Here is a 22236-nt window from a genome sequence, read left to right on the forward strand (position 1 = left end):
GATCAAGTCAGCTTAGCATTTTTTTTTTTTTTTTTTTTTGCTTTTATCACTTGTGATTTGGTGTCATGTCTAAGGCATCTTTGCCTGACCCTGCCACAGTTTAGAACAGACTTCCCCACCCCAACTCCTCATCAGTGTCTTGGCCGTGTTTCTACCTCAGTGCATACAGATCTGCATCATCATCCTTCATAGCTCTGGTTTCTGGAAAGAGGGGAGGGAAGAAAGGAGAGAAAAGGACCAGACTGTGCGGAATATCCAGAAACACTCGGCTTATCCTTGGGAGTTCCCAACTTTTCCCTTTTGGGTCATCTTGTGCCTAGCACCTCCTCTGTAGTTTGTGAATAAAAACTTTATTAGGCCATTAGCTTCATCACATTTTATGTGTTAGTATTGTGGTCACACAGATTCCTAGCCCCAAATTTTCAGCAGCCTTAGATCTCTCCACCACAGATCTAGGAATGCGATGCTCATAAGAAACATGGGTATTTCTGTAATATGGGATTTGACAGCTACTCCTTCCAGCATTTACTCCATTCTCTAAAAATGGATTGGACTTTGGGAATGATTCTGTTCTAGCTAATGCATTAAATTATAAATATATGGAAAAAGATAAGCAAATGGTACGTAACAGCAATTGGCATGTGTGTTTTAATGGCCCGATTCAGGAGCGTTCCTCCACAAACTGGTGGCGATCATGTAACAGGTCCCAGAATGAGATGAATGGCCATATCCTGGCCTCTGTCCCGAGTAGGGCTTCACCGACTCAGTGGGTAGGGTAGGAGGTATTGTGTAAAGCTAGAAGCTTCTTTAGGAAGTAATTTTCAGCCAGAGAACCCTAATGGAGAAAATGCAGGCTGAGGAAAAAGCCTCCTGTGTGTTTGCGTGGGGGGGGGGGGGTTCAGAAGAAGAATGGGAAAAGCAGGTTGGAGGATTTCAGAGCTCACTGTGAAAAATGCTCATTTGCTAAAAGGGGGGAACCAGATAACCATCTCACTGAGAAGCCAAGTAGGGTGAGTTCCATCATTTGCAAGGCTACCCCCCCCTCCGCCATGGGGCCCCAAGTTTGGAACCTGAGAACTAACACTGGGGCAAAGCAAGGGGAATGGGGGAAGGCGATGTGAGGGTGGCCCCCTGGCTGGACAACGCTGTTGTGGGGTTGGGGAGGTGTCACCGAGGGAACAGGTAGGTGCAGTCTTCCATGCTGGGTGGAAACTCTATGAGGCTGAGAAAGGGAGACCATTCAAAGTCCTTTCAGACACAGCCTTGGGTTTTTAACTTCTGGTTTTCACAAGGCAAACAATACCAAGCCACTGCAGGGGCCAGCTGCTGTTTGTATGGAATTTGCTGGAAGGCTAAGAAGCAGGGAGACCCTCTGGAAGCTACCGCAGATCCAGACAAGGTAAGGGCTGGTGTTCCACGGACTCGTAGGAAGAAATGATCAGCGGATCTGGGGAAGGGATTTGCTGGACCTGTGAACAGAGAGGGTGGGTGGGGGTGGGGAGAAGGCTGCAAGATGACGGTTTTCAGAGGGATCATTACAGCGCATGCACAGATCCTAAGTGTGGGATCTCTTTCGAGAAACGTCTACATCTGTTAAGCCCACCCCGCCCCCATCCCCATCGAGGTTTTTTAAAGGCTGAATTTCGCGTGCCTGCAGATCCTATGTGAAGCTGCCCCAAGGCAAGAAGCTGTATGCCCCCCCCCCCATGTGAGAAGCGACAAGAGCTGAAGTATAGATTTGAAAGTTATCTGGAGGCAGCAGGTGGAAATCCTGTGAATGTAGGAACACAAGTGTGGGAGGGATCAGTGGAGAACAGAAAGGCCCAATTTTTGGTGTGATCAAGCCCCACGCAGTGAGGGTCTCATTTGCTGATCACGTGAAGAGACTTCTCTTTTCTCAGGCCTTCAATCTCATACTTCGTTCTTTGAAGTATGAGGTATGAGAAACGAGAGAAGCCCGCTTTCGAGTTAGCTTCTGCCAACCTCTGCCCTACTCAACTAACTTGGAGAATGGGGGAAGGGAGCGAGAGAACCCCGCCGGGTGGGCTGCACCTCCCCCAGGCAGCTTGCAGGGCGGGGAGGCACAAATCCGCCTGCGCTGCGCTGGGGAGCTCAGCCTGCTGCGTGCAGCGCGCTCGGGCAGCCGGGCCTCCGCACCTGCGCGAGTACAGAGGTCGCCCCGTCCCCGCGGCTCTGCACCTCCCGCCGCACTCGCAGCCACCCTGCAGCGGTGCCCTCGGGGTTTGCAGCCAGTGCAAGCTAGCTCGCGGCAGCAACGCTACGGCCAGAGTGGGGGGACGGTGGGCGTGGCTGCGTTCCCTCTCGCCCTCTCCCGCCCAGGCAGTCCCGGGAACGTTCTGCAAAGTATCCAAAAGTTCTGCGCCCTGCGCGCGCGCCAAAAAAAAAAAAAAAAAAAAAGGCACCACCTCCCCCCTCCCCACTCCCGCCGTGCAGAGCGTGGTGTGGCCGGACCTCGCCACTCGCGCTGCACCTCCGGCTGCGGCGCACACGCCTTGTGCGCCTTCCGCTCCCGAGCCTTGCCGTCGGCGGGGCTCTTCCCTCGCAGCCGTCTCCAGACCAGAGAGGAGTCCGGGGGGCCCTAGCACTTCTCCGTGGGGCACCATGCCCAACGACGACGGATTCAGCAAGCCCTCCGCACCGTCGGAGGCCGGGGCACCCCCGCAGGGCAAGGCGGGGGGCTTCGGCAAAGCGGCAGGGCCGATGGTCCCTAGCGGCGGTGGCGCGGGCGCCGGGGGCAGCGGCGGCTCGGGCTCGGGCTCCGGCTCCGGGGCGTCGGGCACGGGCTCCGGGAGCAAGAAGTCCCCGCGGCTGCCCAAGTGCGCGCGATGCAGGAACCACGGCTACGCGTCGCCGCTGAAGGGTCACAAGCGCTTCTGCATGTGGCGGGAATGCCAGTGCAAGAAGTGCAACTTGATCGCGGAGAGACAGCGCGTGATGGCCGCGCAGGTGAGTGCGGGCGGCCGGGAGCGAAGCGGGCGCCACGTGGTCCCGGGGTTCTGGAGGGAGGCCGTGGGGCTCGCCGACGGCCGCGGAGCCCAGGTCTCCCGGCTGCGCGACGCGCCACCCCACGCCACCCTGGGAGGGCCGGGAGTGGTCTCTGATCCGACCCGCGGAGCCGGGGGTGGGGGGGGGTGCCGGCTTTGCTTGGCCCCGAAGCCCCGGGATCCCTGATCTCGCCCTATGGTACAGCTGCAGGGTTCGCCCCCTTTGGGGTTCCCCAGGATCTCTGGACCCTTTTACAGAGCAGAGAGTTGCAGGGTTCGCTCTTTTCCGAGCCCCCGGATCCCCGACCCTGCCCTCTAGCAGAGAGTTGAGGGTTTCGCCGCTCGGAGGGTCCCCAGGAAGGCTGATCCTGCTTTCCGAGCAGTAGGTTTCAGGGCTCGCTCTGACCGGGAGTCCCTGGATCCCCGACCGCGTCCTCCAGCCGTTGCGCCTTTCGCGCCTTTGAGGGTCCTCAGAATTCCTAGGATCTCTGATAGTTCTTCTTGGAGCACAGAGGTGCGGGGTTCGCCCCTTCAGGGGTCTCCAGCATTCCCAAGATCTCTGATCCCGCTTTCTGACCTGCTTTCGGCGCGGAGAGAGTTGCAGGTCCGCGCCGCCGGCGGTCCCGCCGATCCCCGACCTCGCTGCGCGGGGAGCGGAGAGTTGGGAAGCCCCGGGACCCCCGCCCCCGAGCTCCCGTTGGGGAGGGTGGTGGAGGGCGGCAGCGGGGGGGGGCCCGGGGGCAGCGCGGAGGCCCTAGCGGCCGCCACTCTAACGAGTCCCGCGCGGGTGGCCAGATCCTTCTGGAACAGTCGCCGCCGCGCGCGTGGTCCCCGGGCACCTCCAGGCGCGCTCCCCGAGCTCGCCGCCCGCCGGTCCGCGCCACGCGCATCAGCCATTTTGAGCCGCGGAAATTTTATTAGCGTTTCAAATTTTGGCGTCTCGACCTGGCCGAGTCAGGTCCAAGTTCCTTTAAGGATTTTTGAAAAGTCTCATATCCCAAAAAAAAAAAAAAGTCTGCGCCGGGGAGAAAATGGCAAGGGCTCCGGGGGTAGATCTGTAGTTCTTTTTCTTTTTTGAAAGCATCCCAAGCAGGACCTTAATTTAGCGTCTTAAGCGGAAATAGTTAGGGCCCTTGATATCCTGAAAAGGGTTTTAGGGGAAAATAGTATACATTCTTTCCAGCTAAAACTTGTTTCATCCCTTTTAAGAGAGTTTATTTAAGATGAAAAGATACAAAAGAAATGTTTACTAACGGTGCGCTACTTTTGACTGGGAACGTGTAGATATCGTCCGTGGAAAAGAATTCCTCTAGGAACGGTTGAACAAGATTGTGCTTTTTATATACATCTGATTTTTGAAAACGTGTCTTAAACTGGTTGTGTGTTGGCTTGACAGGTTGCAAGTGGACGTGCAGGTTATTTTCTTTATGGATTTTTGGCTTAATCTGTAGTGGGTGAAGAGAGAACAGTGATGTAGGGTTAAAATGCATCCCAGTGAGCTTACTGAGAAAGATTTAGGGACATGGAAGTTACATTTGTAGGTAGAAAAATATTCTGAACGTTTAGTTGTCAGCTTAAATATTTATTGTGGAAAGTATGTATGAGAGAATGGTCCTCAAAATGTAATTAAACATTTGTATTGAAGTAGGGCCATTCATTTTGGATAAACTAATGGGGCACCAGCTTGGGAAAAGGCTGTTTGCTATGCTAAAAACGAAAGGGATTTAGGATTACTTCTATAATATGAAACTTGAGCATTTTCCACACCAGAAAGCTTGCGCTGTGCTAGGTGAAGTCCTTTAAAATTCCCCGTACCAGCCATTCTTTTCATTCTGAATGTGTGAAGTTAAACTTAAATATGACCCTCAAAATGATAGTGTTTTAATCAGTTGCCCCACCTTCCGAGATTAAATAACATTTCTTTAAAATCTTTGCGAGGTCTTCTCTCGGACTCTCCCCTGCTCACCTTCTCTCTCCCTTCCTCCCTCTCAAAATAAATATCTTTAAAAAATAAATAAAGTCTTTGAGTGGTCTTCATAAAAGTGTCCTTAGTTTATGGCATATAATAAATACCCTGTGCCTTTTGTGCATGTGTGGGATTTGTGTAAATTGGGGTATCCGCATGCATGGACATACTTAAGAGATTTGTTTGTATTTTTTGTTGTTGCTCTGTTTTGGTCGAATCCTTCATATTCTGTTTCTAAACTTCGTTATTAATAGAAAATCCAAGACTTGGGGCACCTGGGTGGCTCAGTTGGTTAAGTGTCCGACATCGGCTCAGGTCATGATCTTACGGTTAGTGGGTTCGAGCCCCGAGTTGGGCTCTGTTCTGACAGCTCAGAGCCTGGAGCCTACTTCAGATTCTGTGTCTCCTTCTCTCTCTGACCCTCCCTTGCTCATGCTGCCGCACTCAGAAATAAATTAAAAAAAAAAAAAAATAAAAAAAAAAAAGAAAATCCAAGACTTAAGCTTAGTTGTTTATCTTAATTGATTATTTAAGGATTTTTCTTTTGTAAGTTGAAGACACTTGTGAGTAAAATTGTTTGCAAGTTAATCAGCTTGCTAAATGTGGACTACAATTTAACTAAAAACAACATGCAAGCCTAACTAAAACAACATGCAAGCCGTAGTTGTGTTTCTGGTTTGCCATTTTGATTTCAACGTTTGGCTTCTAGTTGGGCTTCCGAGGTAGAGCTATTTTACTTTCTCATTTCACTATTACCTATTGTCTGGTTTCAACAGAAAGTCTCTTTTGTTACATGTAGTATGCAAAAGCACTTTACTTTTATTTGCTTTACACTTTTTTCCCCCAAACCTTTAACAATGTTATTTAAAAGCAGAGAAATTGAAGAGGGACTGTGAGGAGTCTCTCAGGTAGTTTAGGTCCATTACACCCTCCCTTCCAGCTCCTTCCTTCCCGCCTGGCCTCTGCCTCTCTTTCTGCCTGCGGCCTCTCCCTTCCCTTGCGCAGGGACTTCAACACTGTGTTCCAGCCCCTTCTTCCCATTACTGCTCTGCATGCCAGGCTCCTCGTTCTAGACAGCAGGCCCCTGTGGGGTTTCCTCAGCAGCCCCTGCCTCCCCTCCCCCTCCCATGCTGTTCCACCCCTTCCTTCTCAGTCCGGGCGTTACTCATTCTGACCGTCAAGGCCCTGTTCGGGTACCACTTCTGGCTGATTCTTGCACTCAAAGCCATCTCTGCTAGAGTCCTGCTGTGGGGTTGATGTGTCCCTGTCCTGTGGCATTTGTCCCATTTCGTGGTGAGTCGCGGTTCCCTCCTGTTTCTGCTTTTAAGCAGTGAGTACCTTGGGAGCGAACCCAGTCTCGCTGTGTCTTGCTGGTGGCCATGCCCGGTACAGCCTTTTACAAACGTGCGGGGCCAAGGAGTGAGTGATCCCCTCTCTCTCCTTCCTTCCTCATCTACCAGAGCTGACTTCTCTTCAGCTCGAACTCCTCTGCCGGGCTGTCTCTCTGGGTTTTCCCCCATCCTCCGTGGCCAGCCTGATTTCCTGCTGCTCTGCGTACTCCTGGGTGTAAGGGACAGTGTGTGACCTACTGTGGGCCCTAACCCTTCTTCCGCTTGGGCTGCACGTCCTAGGTACCGGGGTGGCTTTCGCAAGGATTGAGAGAATCATGGGCCTCCATCTTGGAACTCCTAAATCAGCATGGGGGTGGGGGGAGGGACTGGGGCCTGGTGGTCGGGCGACGCCATGCTGTCGGGGTGGCGGGGGAGCGCAGGGGGGCTGACCTGTTGTCCTGTGCTTGCAGGTGGCCCTGCGAAGGCAGCAGGCTCAGGAGGAGGAGCTGGGGATAAGCCACCCCATCCCGCTGCCCAGCGCTGCAGAACTGCTGGTCAAGAGAGAGAATAACGGCAGCAACCCGTGCCTGATGGCCGAGAGCAGCAGCCCCTCGCAGCCGGGGCCGGCCAGCACCCCCACCACTGTGGCATCAGGTAAGGGGCCCGAGGCGCACAGGACCGCTGGCCAGGACGGAAGAAGGGCCGCGGTCTACCCATACGGTGGCAGGACTGTCCTGCACCACGCGTCACATCTAGAACATAAGGGGTCTCCCTCTGCAGGTCTGCTTTGGGCTGCCTCACAGAGGAGAGGGCCAGGAATTCTAGAACTGGAAGTCCGGTAGCTTCACTTTCCTGTTGGTTAATAGCTAAGTCTGAGTCTGGACAGAGTCAGACTCATTGAGAGAGGGCTGAGATTGGCCCCAGTTCCATCTCCGTCCACCCTCTGTGGGGTTCTCTTGGTGGCAGCTAAAGAGCCTTGTGTTCTAGAACCGAACGTCCCCTTTCTCTCGCAAGGACTGCAGTCCATTTGGGGAAAGTGTCTGCAAAGGTCCTGAGGTGCAGGAAGGTTAAGTGACCGGCTGAGTCCATTGAGCTAGGAAGTATCTGCCTTGATCCAACTGCCTTCAGAGCTCATTGTGCTAACCTGGCCTCCAAACTACCTCAGGAATTATGATGGTCTAGAGCCCCTCACCACGTATGGCCATTTACATTTATTCTAAGTACAATGAAATATGATGAAAACGTTAAACCAAGGAAGGTACACAATTCGTGTTAGCGATCATTAGGGAAATGCAAGTCAGAACTACAGTGAAATACCACTGTGCACCCATTAGGATGGCTGCTATAAAAAAAACAAAACAAAACCAGAACCCCAAAAGATAACAGTATCGGCGAGGATGGGGGGAAATTGGATCCTTTGTGCACTGTTGGCGGAGATGTAAAATGGTGCAGCTGACAGAAAACAATAGGGCATTTCCTCCAAACTTAGCGAAGAGAACGATCATATGACTCAGCAATACCTCTTCTGGTTTGTAGCCAGAAGAACTGAAAGCAGGTCTCCTAGGGACCCTGTCCCTGCACACTCACACTCATAGTAGCCTTCATAATGTGGAAGCAATCCGTGTGTCCACAGACAGATGAACGGGTAAACAAAAATGTGGTTTCTACGCACAGTGGAATATTATTCACCCTTAAAGAGGAAGGGAATTCTAAACTTTGTTTTTAATGTTCATTTTTGAGAGAGAGAGAGACATAGTGTGAGTAGGGGAGGGGCAGAGAGGGAAACCCAGAATCTGAAGCAGGGTCTAGGCTCTGAGCTGTCAGCCTGACATGGGGATTGAACCCACAAACTGAGATCATGACCTGAGCTGATATCAGGCACTTAACTAACCAACTGAGCCACCCAGGTGCCTCAAGAGGAAGGGAATTCTGCCACAAGCTACAGCCTGGATCACCTTGAGGATGTTATGCTAAGCGAAATAAGCCGGTCATGAAAGGACAGATACCATATTTTTCTACTTGCATACTTAGAGTAATGGAAATCGTAGAGACAGAAAATAGATTGGTGGTTGCCGGAGGCGGGGGGTGGGGGGGGGAGGGAGGGAATGGAGAATCAGTACTCTGTGGATGCAGAGCTGTAGTTCACAAGATGCAGAGAGCTCTGGAGATGGATGGTGGCAACAGTGGAGGTCTTTAATGTCACTGAAGCGTGCATTTAAAAATGGTCAAGATGGGAGATTTTACGTCATGTGTGTTTTACCACTAAGTACTCTGAAGGCACTTAGAGCTCAGGTGCTAATTATTTAAATTGTCGGAAAGTGTATATTTCCATTTTTCACCGAGTTCCACTTAATGGCACTGGCCTAGGATGCAGGGGTTCTAGGAAATCCAAGACCTGTGAAATCCTGTTGACAAGTAAATATGTATGCTGTTGGCCCTTAACAACACGGGGGTCAGGTGTACCAACCCCTTGCATGGTCAAAAATGCATGTATAACCTTTGGTTTTCCAAAACCTTAACTAATAATAGGCTACTGTTGAGTAGAAGCCTTACCGATAACATAAAACAGCTGATTAACAAGTATTTTGTATGTTTTCTGTATTATATAATGTATTTTTATAATGAAGTAAGCTAGAGAGAAGAAATGTTATGAAGAAAGTGATAAGGGGGAGAAAATCCATTAAAAGTACTGCTGTATTCGTAAAAAAAGTCCACGTATCACTGGACCCTTGCAGCTCAAATCTGTGTTGTTCAGTACACTGTATTACATACTGAAAACACATGCTAAGGGGCATCTGGGTGGCTCAGTCATTCAAGCAACGACTCTTGATTTCTGCTCAGGTCATAATCCAGGGTCGTGGGATCGAGCCCCACCTCCAGCTCCATACTCAGCATGGAGGCTGCCTAAGATTCTGTCTCATTCTCTCTCTGCCTCTCTCTCCAACTCATGTTCTCTTTGTAAAACAAAATAAAAATAAAATAAATAAAAAGATATGCTGAGATTCAAAGATCTTTAGAGATCTAAGGCTTCCTGAAATACAGCCTTGCAGTGTGGTTCCTCTTTTTTTTTTCAATTTTTTTAAATGTTTATTTATTTTTGAGACAGAGAGAAACAAGATCATGAGCGGGGGAGGAGCAGAGAGAGAGCGAGACACAGAATCTGAAACTGGCTCCAGGCTCTGAGCTGGCTGTCCGCGCAGAGCCTGACGCGGGGCTCGAACCCACGAACCGTGAGATCATGACCTGAGCCGAAGTCGGACCTGCATTGTGGTTCCTCTTAACTAAGCTTGTCATGAGTTAATCCGTCTGGTTACCAGCTGGGCTGAGGTCATTCATCTGTCTGCCACTTACTCTCTGTGCAAATTCGAACAAGTCACTTAAGCTCTCTGGGCCTTTTGTTTCCTCTTATCAAAAATGGGGGAGGAGATCTTTCAGGGTTTTGAAGACTGAGTCCTGACCATTATGAAGAAGGTAGAGGTAAGTAGGCAGTGAAGAAAGCCAGTGAGAGATGGAGCCCTTGCCTCTGTGCAGCAGGTAGGTGTGACTGTGTACCTTTCACTGTGACTATTGCTGAGGCTCTAGGCGCTGTAGTTCACAAGGAGAACTGTGTTTTCCTTCTTTGGCTTGGTTGCTTATAGTGTCTGCTTACAAAGGGTTTCCAGACTTCCCTTTTGTTAGGCAGGACTGACTATATCTATCAGCAATTGGATCTTTACACTCTGAGACTATCGCTGTGATTAAGGTTGATTACCAAATAATGCTGGGTCAGGGGCTGGGCTGGTGAATTTCGCTGGAGGGCTGAAATGGGAAAGGGGTGTGTCAGAAGAATACCGAGGGGGAGTGGGGAGTAACTCGTCTCATTTTCACAAACATCTTCTGAGGTAGGAACTCTTCGCATTTACGGTGAAGGAAAGCAGTGGTAAGTGAGCTGCCCCAGAATCAAGCTGGGTTGAACTGGGATTCTGTCCAGGGCTGTAAGGTCCCAAAGCCCATGGATCTTCCATTTTCCCTGCCTGGGAAGAGACTGGGGGAATGGTTGGTGTGTTCCTTGTCAAGTGGATCCTCAGAAGGGATTTAGGGCTACTGGGTAAGTTACGAACGTCGGGGGCAGAAGTCCCTGCCATTCACTGTTGCCATAGAAGGCTGCGGCCACCGACGTTCATGGGGAGGAAGAGTCAGAGGCCGGTAATGGATAAACGTCCGAGCTGGGCAGTTTCTGGGGCATCACAGGTGAACCTGGTTTAGCCAGCAGTCCGACACTCCACCTTGCCGGAAGGGATGTCAGAGCTGGATCATATACCCCAAGATAGGAGCTTTAGAGAAGGATCTCAGGCCAGATGGAGTTCAGCATGACAAAGACATTCTCAAAGAGTATTTCAGAGTGGCAGCCAGGGAAAGTTACAAATAGAAGCAGCAGGAGAGCAAGAAAGAAGGCTCAGGGTCAAGGAGGATGTGGCCACAGGGGCGCCTGGGTGGCTTAGTCAGCTAAGCGTCTGACTTTCGCTTAGGTCATGATCTCGCGGTTCGTGGGTTCGAGCCCCGCGTCGGGCTCTGTGCTGACTGCCAGCTCAGAGCCTGGAGCCTGTTTCAGAGTCTGTAACTCCCTCTCTGACCCTCCCCTGCTCACGCTGTCTCTCTCTCTCCTAGAAATAAATAAAACATTAAAAAAAAAAAAAAGGAGGCTGTGGCCACATTCCCTTCTTTGCCTCTGGAGCGGTAGACCTTGCAGGTATTTTGGAGTCTCAAATCAGCACTCCGAGGGAGGGGAGTGAGGAAGCCAGCGGTGTGCTGTGCTCATGTGATCCAGAGGAATCCCTCTCGAGGCTTCGCCACGGACGGGGGGCTCTGTCCTCGCCAGCCCACCTCCATCGAGCAAGGGCCCCAGGTACATGGTCTTGCTCCCAGAGTGGGAGGAGGGGCAGAGGGAAAGAGAGAGAGAGAGAGAGAGGGAGAATCCCAAGCAGACTCCATGCTGCAGTCAGTCTCAGGAACCGTGAGCTCACGACCTGAGCCAATATCAAGACTTGGACAATTAACCGACTGAGCCACCCCGGCGCCCCCGGAATTGCACCAGGGCTCTTGAGAGGAGATTGATAATTGCCAGACTGGGCTAGGTTATGAGCCAAGAGAAAGACAGAAAAGCCAGTAGAAGTAAACTACGTAAATAAAGAGAGGGAGGAAAAGAACGGAAGCGAGGTGGGGGAGAGAGAGAGAGAACCAAGAGAGACAGACAGGCTGACTGAAGAGTGTCCTTCAAGGTTCGTGATGCACGTGGGGCCCAACTTAAGATAGTTTGCTGCTAACAAATAAGGAGAGTTTATATTTAACTTGCAGAGATTGGGATTTATTTAAAAGAACATTTCACTTCATGCAGTAAATGGGAAACAGTACGTAAGGCATATTCAGCGAAATGGGATTGTCCTTCCAACCCCAACCTGCGAACGCCTTCTGTTTGGCATTCCAGCTACTGGCTGGATGTACAGCTTTATGTGTCTGTGGCTTTCAAAGATCTGTTATTCACGTATTTAACTTAATGGGAGCGCATCGTTCCTACTTGCGTGTAGTTTTATTTTTTTCTTAAGACAGCTGAAATTTTTTTAACGTTTATTTTTGAGAGAGAGCGGGTGTGTGAGGGAGCATTGGGGAGGGGCAGAGAGAGAGGGACGGGGGATCCGAAGAAGGCTCCAAGCTCTCGGCTCTGTGCTGACAGCTGACAGCCTGATATGGGGTTGGAACTCATGAACTGTGAGATCGTGACCTGAGCTGAAGTCAGAAGCTCTACCAACTGAGCCACCCAGATGCCCCATTGCTTAGAATTTTTTAGTGGGCTAGCATTCCGTTATATAGATGTGAAAGGCTGGAACTTGAAATTATTTAGTGAGGGGTGACGGATGCCGATGTGGTCAGGGAATAGTTGCCCCACTGACCTGGCTCCCACGGAGGTAAGCAGCTCCTCTTGTGCCTCCCCTACCTAACGGTTAGTGTCTAAAAGGGCAATAGCCTAGTGAAATTCAGTAGATTTTCATATCCTTGAAATTTCTTAGTTATCTGCTGTTGGTTCCCCAAAGTGCCAAAGTGCAAGTGGAAAGCACCCAAGAATTATTGCCCACATTATTGGCTGAATTCTGAGGATGCTGTGAAGGAAACTGGGTTTATCCCCAAGCTGTTATTTTCACTTACTGGAGAACAGACTTCTCTGAATAGGCTAACGTACTGTAGAAGAAAGTCTCTACAGTCCTTAACCAGAGGATTGGCTACAATCTACCAAAACATGACCAAAGTTTCTAGAATAATGGGTGGGAACGATTTCTTACTGTTATTTTCATCAATGATTGTGGGTATTAACATGGAAGAAATAGTCTTTTGAAGCAATACTCTGTTCATTGCTGTTTCTTATGCTAGCAGGTTCATTTCCGGTGCAACGGCACCAAAAAAAAAAAAAAAGGGATTTTTTAATTATAAATAACAATGAAAAACAGCAACTATTCAGCATTATCTCTGTGGTGTTCTGTTTTTAATTTTAGCATAAAATATATCTTAATTTTCAAAATTACCTGTTGACTTTAAAAAGTTTCACATAGGCTTTCTTCCCCTTTGAAATTCACATTCCTCTTTGTTTTATGTTTACTATTTTAATTTTTTAATGGTTCTTATTTTTTTTCAATTTTTAATTTTTTCTTTAAATTTATTTATTTCTAGGAGAGAGAGAGAGACAGCGTGAGCAGGGGAGGGCCAGAGAGGGAGGGAGACACAGAATTGGAAACAGTCTCCAGGCTCTGAGCTAGCTGTCAGCCCAGAGCCCGACGCGGGGCTCGAACGCACAAACCGTGAGATCATGACCTAAGCAAAAGTCGGACGCATAACGGACGCATAACCGACTAACCCACCCAGGCGCCCCTCTTAATTTTTTATTTTTGAGAGAGAGAGAGAGACAGAGTGCAAGTGAGGGAGGGGCCGAGAGAGAGGGAGACACAGAATCTGAAGCAGGCCCCAGGCTCTGAGCTGTCAGCACAGAGCCCAACACAGGGCTTGAACCCATGGAATGTGAGATCATGACCTGAGCCAAAGTAGGACGCTTAACCAACTGAGCCACCCGAGTGCCCCAGTTTTGTTTTATATTCCGCTTTTCCTTCAACCTCGGGTGCCCCAGTCGGAGCCCGCAGAGGTCTGTGTGGTTCTTGCCTCTCCTTTCTGGGCGCGGCTGTAGTGAAGGGTCGCGTTGTACATCGTCTGACGCATGTGTGTCTTCTGTAAGTAGGGACCTGAATGTTATCGCCCTCGGGGCCCTCCCTTCTGGAGCACCCTGCACTTGCACACACACAGCCACACTCCCTCGCATCAGACCACCCCCTGCGGTCTCTGGCCTCCCCCCTACTGCCCGGGCTCCTGTGGCCCGCCGCCCGCTTTCCCTCACCTTTCTCCCGTTGGGAGGGTCGGTCAGGTCTGCGTCTGATCATGGTGGGACCTCCCCCTCCCCCACTTGGCTTCTCTTCCTTCACAGTGATTCTCACTTGGGCACACTCACAGAGAGCACGTGCCGAGGGAGGCACGTTTCACTGCGCGTCTGCTCCGTGCTTTCCAAGTGTGACATGTGGCTGTTTGAAAATGGAATCCGCGTCCATACAGCTTTTACCAGGCTGATGAAGCAACGAAGGGAGATGCTGAGTTTAGATTATTTTTTTAATAAATTTTATTCTTTATTATTTTTAAAAATTTTTAATGTTTGTTTATTTTGGAGAGACAGAGCGTAAGCAGGGGAGGGGCCGAGAGAGAGGGAGACACAGAATCTGAGGCAGGCTCCGGGCTCTGAGCTGTCAGCACAGAGCCCGACACAGGGCTGCAACCCACGAACTGCGAGATCATGACCCGAGCCGAAGTTGGACGCTCAACCGGCCAAGCCAACCACGCGCCCCAAAACTTTTTCTTTAGAGCAGTTATAGGTTCGTATCGTCATGACGAGGAAGGCACAGAGATTTCCCATATGGCCCCTGTCCCCAAACAGGCACGGCCTCTGCTACCATCAACATCCCCCACCGGGACACGTGGTACAGCTGAACCTGCGTAGACATGTCATCACCACCTGAGCTTTGCAGTTTCCGTGAGGATCCAGTCTCGGTGCTTTGCATTCTGTGGGTTTGGACACATCTATGACCATCTGTACCCACCATCATTGTGTCACACAGAGTTGTTTCACTGACGTAAAAACTCTGTGTGGAGTTATTTAAATTTAAAGTAACATTTCAGGGGCGCCTGGGTGGCTCAGTTGGTTAAGCATCCGACTTTGACTTAGGCCATGATCTCCTGGTTCATGAGTTCGAGCCCCGCATCAGGCTCTGTGCTGACACCTCGGAGCCTGGAGCTGCTTCAGATTCTGTGTCTCCCTCTCTCTCTCTGCCCCTCCCACGTACATGCTCTCTCTGTCTGCTTCTCTCAAAAATAAACATTTAAATAAATATAAAAGTAAACAGAAACGTAAATAAACATTGAGATCGGATCTCACCCCATTTTATTTCTTCCGAGGGCAGTCTTCGCTTACGTGGGAGATGTGGCAGTTAATTGGGCTGATAGAAATTCTCTATAGATAGTATTTCCCTAGAACAGTGACAGCCAGCGAGGTACACAGGAAGTAGCCTTCTGGTCTCACTTTGGCTCAAAAATCCTAGAAAACATCTAGAGCCACAAAAAAGACAAATCCAAAGCCACAAATTAGTTGTGTCACAGCATTTTCAGAAAACATGAAAACGTTTCGACAGGTTTACATCTTTATCTCCTTTGTGGAAATGTGATCTTCAGGGCGGGGGCTGGAATTTGGTCATCCCTGTGTCCAGGTGACAGCACAGCGTGGTACCTGGCTGTACAGTAAGTGGTCGTTAAACCATTGTCGGGTGAGTGAGAGTGAGGGGTGGTAGTTACCTGGAAGTTGTGTTTTAAAACCCTAGATGAGTGTGGGCGCCTGGGTGGCTCGGTCGGTTGAGCGTCCATCTCTTGATTTCGGGTCAGGTCACGATCTCCCGGTTTGTGGGATCGAGCCTCACTTTAGGCTCTGTGCTGACAGTGTGGAACCTGCTTGAGATTCTCTTCCTCTCTCTCTGCACCTCCCACCAATGAAACAATCAAACAACAAGTTTAAAGCATTAGACTAGTGGCCATGAATCCTTCTGCGGATGTCAGGGAGTAAGATCATTGGTGGTCATTCAATGTGCATTTTTGTTTTGTGGGTTTTTTTTTTAATTTATCTGAATTTTTGAAATGCTAAAACTCCAAACATAATAGAACAACTCAAAGGTGTAATTCATGTACTACATAATTCCTGTATTTAAAGTGCACAACCCATTGTTTTTGTAGTAAATTCACAGAGTTGTGCAACCATCACCAGACTGTAATTGTGGAATATTTTTGTCTCCTCTTAAAATGAAACTCTGTCCATTAGCAGTCACTACCCCCTCCCCCCCCACTCCCCATACCAGCCCCAGGTAACCACTAATATGTTTTCTGTCCACACAGATTTGCCTACCCTGGACATTTTGTGTTCTTGGACACCTCCTATAGATGAAATCACATATGTGACCTTTTGTGTCTGGCTTATTTCACTTACTCAAAAAAGGTTTACCCATTTTGTAGCACTCATTAATTTCTGGGTTTTTTTAAAATTAAGTTTATTTATTTTAAGGGGGGGAGGGAGAGAGAGTGCAAGCAAGGGAAGGGCAGGCAGAGGGAGGAGAGAGAATCCCAAGCAGCCTCCATGCCCAGCACGGAGCCTGGCGTGGGGCTGGATCTCACAACTGTGGGTTCGTGACTTGAGCCGAAATCAAGAGTTGGATGCTCAACTGACTGGCCACTCAGGTGTCCCTTCATGTTTTAAATTAATACTCCATTATATGCCTAGATCCTATTGTTTTTCATCAGCTAATGGACATTTGGGTTGCTTACACTTTTTGGCAATTAGGAGTAATTCTTCTGTAACATTTTTCTACCAATTTTTGTATGAACATGCATTTCATTTTCTTAGGCATATACCAAGTAGTCCCAGTTGCCGAGTCATATGGTAACACTATGTTTTTTTAACCTTTTGAGGAACTTTTGAGAATGCTTTCCAAAGAGGCTGCACTGTTTTACATTCTCACAGGGAAGTTATGAGGGTTCCAGAAAACTCAAACTTAAGGCTTTTACTGCCTATTATTTTTTTTAAGTTTATGTGTTTACTTTGAGAGAGAGAGAGAGGAGTCCACATGGGGGAGAGGTGGAGAGAGGATCCCTAGCAGGCTCTGTACTGTCAGCATAGAGCCTGACCTGAGGCTCGAACTCACAAACCATGAGATGATGACTTGAGTTGAAATCAAGTCAGGTGCTTAACTGACTGAACCACCCAGGTGCCCCCAAACTTAAGTTTTTAAATTTTTTTTTAACGTTTATTTTTGAAGGAAGGAGGGAGGGAGGGAGAGAGAGAGAAGGAGAGAGGGGGAGAGAATGAACGTGGGAGGGGCAGAGAGAGACAGAAGCACAGAATCTGAAGCAGGCTTCAGGCTCTGAGCTGTCAGCACAGAGCCTCATGTCGAGCTTGAACCCATGAACCATGAGATCATGACCTAAGTCGTAACCGACTGAGCCACCCAGGAGCCCCAAGTTTTTTAAAATAAAAAGGTAAGGTGCCTTCATCCTGGTAAACGTTATAGATATAACACCCAGTAAGAGTCTCCTTGATCACCAGAAGTTTAGATCATGGAGGATTCTCTAGGTTTGCGTTTTATTTTCACTAGAAATACGTTAATAATCAGTCTTTTAAAATGTTTCCTCTCTTACCTTATCACATACAGTTTTTAGTGAAAGGAATGGCGTTTGAGGAGGTAAACCACAGAGGACCTGGTGACGACGGGCTTTCTTTGCTGTATTTTGGCTAAAGCAACTCCTCAGACCTTGGGTGGCCACCATTTCCTCAGAACAAGGGAGAGAATTTTGTTGCCTTAGAAACTTGTCAGGAATAATTTTTATTATGGATTTCGCTTTGGTGGAACACAAAAGAGAAGAGCTGAGGGCTGGTGAACATGGACCCCTGCCCTCCATAATCCAGTGGGAGAAGGGTATGGTTCACAGACTGTCTTAGAACTTCCTGCCAATAGCTGGTCACAGCAGTAGGTATTATAGTGTGACACAGCCTCACCCTTGCTGTCACGGGAAACTCGCGGCATCCGAAAGCTCACCTGTGTCATCTGTTTGGCTTGCCCACTCTGCCTTGTGCCCCGGAGTCCCTGAACCATGGACTCCAGTTAACTGCTGCTTCAAGGATTCTGTCCATTGCCCACCCCCTCACCACTCACTGTTCTTTGGGTCTTGTGGATGCCTTTCTGCCCCTTCTGTTGTTTTATTTCACTAACTTTACATTTTTCTATCGTGTCTCAACACACATAGCATAAAATGGACCGTTTTGACTCTCGTCAGCGTGCGGTTTTGTGGCCTGAAGCACATCCACGCTGCTGTGCAGCCTCCCCACCGTCCGTCTCCGGAGCTTTTGTTCATCTTCCCGGACGCAAAGCCCGTCCCCACCGAGCGGTAACTCCCCGTTCTCTCCCTCATTAGCTGACTTTTGACTCGGGACAGCCTGTTTTGCTGGCACAGCTTTCTTCAAAGCTTCGTGGTCTTTGCAATCATCTGTAGACTCACACAGGATAAGACGATCCCTTTTATCTCTGTGCGCACCCTTTCTCCTCTTCTCCCAGCCCCTAAAGTTCTGCTTCATTGCGGACTTCTCTCTCTGTTTTGCACGCTGCTCTAATCCAAAGCTCTGGGGTAATGAGGACTGATGTTTCTCCAAGGACTGAGGTTTATAGAGAAAGGGGCACAGGGGAGTGTCCGCTAACCCCCCAGTAGGAGCTCCAAATTCTGTGTCTCTGCCCATTGAGATCTCACCTCCTCCCAGACTCGCACTGTTCCCTGTGGTGCTGGGGGGGGGGGAGGGGGAGCGTGGCAGGGATGCCTATGGGACCCATGGCCCCCGCCACCATCTCATTGGTTCTTGACTCGTCAGGGTCCCCTTTGTCATTGTCACAGGCAACTAGGTAGTGCAGATCTGTGTTTCTGTCTCTGTCTCTTAGTTTTCAGCTTACAAAAAAATTCACCATGACCACCTTTTTGATTCTCCTAAGAAAATTCACATCAATATTGATCCCTGTTGCTGAACCAAATTACAGTTCAAACCCAGTTTACTCTCGTCTCCTTTGTGTCTGTTGGCGGAGTTCACAGTCATTAGTCTGGTCTTAATTGTACGAGCTCACTGAACATGATTTTCAGAAAAAAATTCACAAGAAACTCTTCAAGTCCACTATAAATAGCAGGGTTCTTGTCAAAAGAAAGTATCGATTCAGTAATTTTTGTGATGCTTATTGGCGTAAGAATTCTTAGATACGGCTTCAACCATCCAATACCAGTTCCTTGTATATTAACAGATGACTATTGATCTCAGCACTTAAAAAACCACTGTTTTTGCACTACCCCTTAACTCTGGTCCTGAGTTTCTGAGGTTCAGCTAAAACATAGGCTATGAGTAAATTCAGGGAAGCAGGTTGGATATGTGTAACACTAATTTAATGTTTGTTGAACTGCATTGAATTCTCTTGGTTGGTGAGTCTGCTTTCTGAACAAGACTCCCTCCTTCCTTTCTTCTTTCTTGTTTTAAACCTAATTTTTCATTCACGCAGGTGTTCATCGTACGACCGGACCCTTTTGTAGGCATGGGGTAGACAGCAGCATGTAAAAAGCGTGTGCCTCTCGCAGATCTTACATATGCAGCAGAGGAGACTGTTATACATAAGTACGCCGGTAACTACGGGATATTTTCAGAAAATGTTCAGAGCTGTGAAGAAAGATAAAATGATACGATGGTCGTGTCCAGAGGGACGGTGGCTGTTTGATAGGGTAGTTCAGGAAAGGGAGCCTCTCTAAGGGGAGTGAATGGGAGCTAGTCCTGAGTGGTCCTGAGCCTTTGCGGTCAAGGCCTGGGGCAAGAGACGTCCAGGCCGAGCGCGCGGTGGGGGAGAGAGCGCGCCTGCAATAGGAAGGAGGCCCGTGTGCCGAAAGCAGGGGCTGCCATCCCTGGGGCCCACATCTCGGGGGGCCTTAGAGGACGGGAGAGAGTCGGGGCTTTATTAGGAGTGCAATGGGAAGTCACTGGAGTGTTGAAGCACTGAGTGGCGTGATCTGATTTACTTTCTCGTAAGGCCTCTCTGCTGAGGTGCCGGGTGTAGAGTGAAGGGCAGGAGCGGGCCGGGGATGGGAGCGAAGGCTGCAGGTGCCCAGGCGGAGGGGGAGGTGCTTGCACTGGGGCGGGGGCAGTAGAGCTGGGAAGAAACTGTGGCACAGGGGTGTCTGAGAGGTGCATTCACCCGCAGCTCTGGGGGGTATTGTCGACGGCACTCCCTCCGGAGAGGCTGCCGCATCATTGCCCGTAGGAGGTTGTCGCGGGCGCCCTCCTGGCCTGAAGGGTGAAACGGTCGGTGTACTTTGGTTGGTGTGTTCATTAGAGAATTGGCCCCCGGGAGATGTCCACGCCCCAGTCCCTGGGACCTGTGAGGATGTCACCTTTGGCACATGGGAGGGCAGATGCGATGAAGTCAGGCATCTTGAGAAGGGGGGGTGGTCCTGGGTTTTTTGGGTGCGTCCGTCCTGGCGGCGTGAATCTGGAGACCTGGAGGAGGCTTCCTGGTTGTCCCCGGACGCGGCACAGCGGGAGGAGCTGCAGGCGGGTTTGCAGGCAGGGGCCTTGACCTTTGCTGCCTTTGAAGGTGGAAAAGGGGGCCCCAAGCCCAGGAGTGCGGGAGGCCTCTAGTGTCAGCCCTCAGCTGACAGCCAGCAGGGACGGGACCTCAGTCCTCCAACTGCCAGGAACGAGCTCTGCGGGCACCCCGACTGAGCAAGGCCCCGGGCCCTCCCCGGGAGCCCCCAGAAGAGATCGCAGGCCTGTGGACGCCTTGCTGTTAGACCAGAGGGACTCGTATTAGACATTGGGCCCACAGAGCTATTAAATAATAAATGTGTGTTGCTTTAAGCTGCTCAGTTTGTGGTAATTGTTATACGGCAATAAAAAACCAAATACAGTTTATATTCCCCTTTTTCTTTTTTTTTTGTAATTTTTTTTAATGTTTTATTTATTTCTAGGAGAGAGAGAGAGAGACAGCGTGAGCAGGGGAGGGCCAGAGAGAGAGGGAGTCACAGACTGAAACAGGCTCCAGGCTCTGAGCTGGCTGTCAGCACAGAGCCCGACGCGGGGCTCGAACCCACGAACCGCGAGATCATGACCTAAGCGAAAGTCGGACGCTCAACCGACTAAGCCACCCAGGTGCCCCTATTCCCCTTTTTCTTTTGTTAGTGAGGTTGAAGCCTCTTTCATACGCTTAAGGGCCATTTGTAATTTTTTCTGTGTATGTCCTTTGCCGTTTCTCTGTTGAATCCCCCCACCTTTAGGTGTCCCTCATTTATTATGGAGATGGGTCCTCTGAGATGGGAGGTGCAGTCCCCAGGTCCCCTACTGCCTGGTGTTCGAACCTGCCCTGTGAGACCAGCCTGGGACAGACTGCAGACCAAGGACTGAGCCCTGGTCACTGCACTCTTTGGAGGTCAGACAGAGAAAGAGGAGCTGAAGCCCGTGGTTCCCCATGAGCTGGCCATTAGCCAAGTGAAAAGGGACATGGCAGACGGCTACATCTGCTGTGTCTTTCATATTCTTCCAGCTTCAGCTCCTCAGTTTAACCTTGGGAATATCTCAAGTCAAGCTAAGGGCCCCAGTGGATTAAACCACCTCATGGTCAAGTCCAGTGTTGTGGTCTGGCAAGTGCATGCAGTAGGTTTCATGGATGCATAATAAACTGGTATGGCCGTGACTGGGGAATGGGATGTACCGTCTAGTCAGGTATTGTGCTTGCTAGAGACTAATGGTAGTCTTACCAGTGTTACATGACATTAGAATGCACGTGACCCATCACATCAAAGTAATTGTATTGCTTTCTTTAATTGATGTGGATCGTGCCCAGGACCCTGCTTCTCCCAGGGCGGGTTGTTACTATCACGTGGCTATGCTGGGTTCCTCCCTGGGTGATGGACATATGGTAGTAGAAGCTTGATCAGAAGTCTTGGAGGTTGAAGGCATCTGGAAAAAGAGTTTTCCTGGTATCTTGAAACTTCATACCTGGAAGGGGGGAGCCCCATGTCGTCAAAGAAACCTAAGATCCAAGGGCACCTGGTTGGCTCAGTTGGTGAAGCATCCAACTTTGGCTCAGGTCATGATCTCATGGTCTGTGAGTTCAAGCACAATGTCAGGCTCTGTGCTGATAGCTCAGAGCCTGGAGCCTGCTTAGGATTCTATATCTCCCTCTCTCTGCTCTTCCCCCCGCTCCTGCTCTGTCTCTGTGTCTCTAGAAAATAAAAATAAGCATTAAAAAATATTTTTTTAAAAACCCCTAAGATCCAGAGTCTGACACCTGGCTCAGATATCTGCCACCTCTCTTGAGTTTGAGCAGTTCACTTCACTTTGTCTGATTCTTCGTTCGTGAGATGGAGGGAACAATAAGGGCTGCCCAGTTTACGGTGCTCCCCTAGGAAGTGTATGTGAAGGGTCTTTGTCAACCACGAGAAAGTACCGAGAGGTGCTTAGCACTCAAGCCTCAGATACTGATGCGGGGAGCGGGGCAGTGAGCCTGGGTTTGGTCCTTCCTAAAGCCATGACCTGCTTTCTTGCACTGACGAAGGCACATGAACGGATAGGACAAGGGTGATGTCTCTGGGTGAAGATGATGTGGCCTCTGTCGCATTTCCCTCCACACACCTGCACCCTAGCTGCCAGAAATCTCTGCTGTGCATCTTAAGTTTTTATTCAAGTACAATTAACAGCGGTATATTATTTTCAGGTGTACAGTGTAATGGTTCAGCATTTCTGTACATTACTCAG

At 49.6% G+C, this 22236-nt stretch overlaps 1 protein-coding gene across 2 annotated transcripts in view; it reads left to right on the top strand.

Annotated features, from left to right (window-relative positions):
• Window positions 1-2503: 2503 nt before the first annotated feature.
• The window catches only part of DMRT1 (doublesex and mab-3 related transcription factor 1), a 112530-nt gene continuing 92797 nt past the window's right edge, over window positions 2504-22236 (top strand). For both annotated transcript variants that reach the window (XM_039230847.1, XM_039230848.1), the window contains exons 1-2: window positions 2504-2967; window positions 6773-6956. In XM_039230847.1, coding sequence (XP_039086778.1) covers window positions 2623-2967; window positions 6773-6956 — 529 coding nt within the window. In that variant the 5' untranslated portion in view covers window positions 2504-2622. The remainder of the gene's footprint in view (window positions 2968-6772; window positions 6957-22236) is intronic.

Source organism: Hyaena hyaena, unplaced genomic scaffold (genome assembly GCF_003009895.1).
Source record: "Hyaena hyaena isolate Hyena2069 unplaced genomic scaffold, ASM300989v1 scaffold_51, whole genome shotgun sequence".
In the NCBI taxonomy this organism is placed as follows: domain Eukaryota; kingdom Metazoa; phylum Chordata; class Mammalia; order Carnivora; family Hyaenidae; genus Hyaena; species Hyaena hyaena.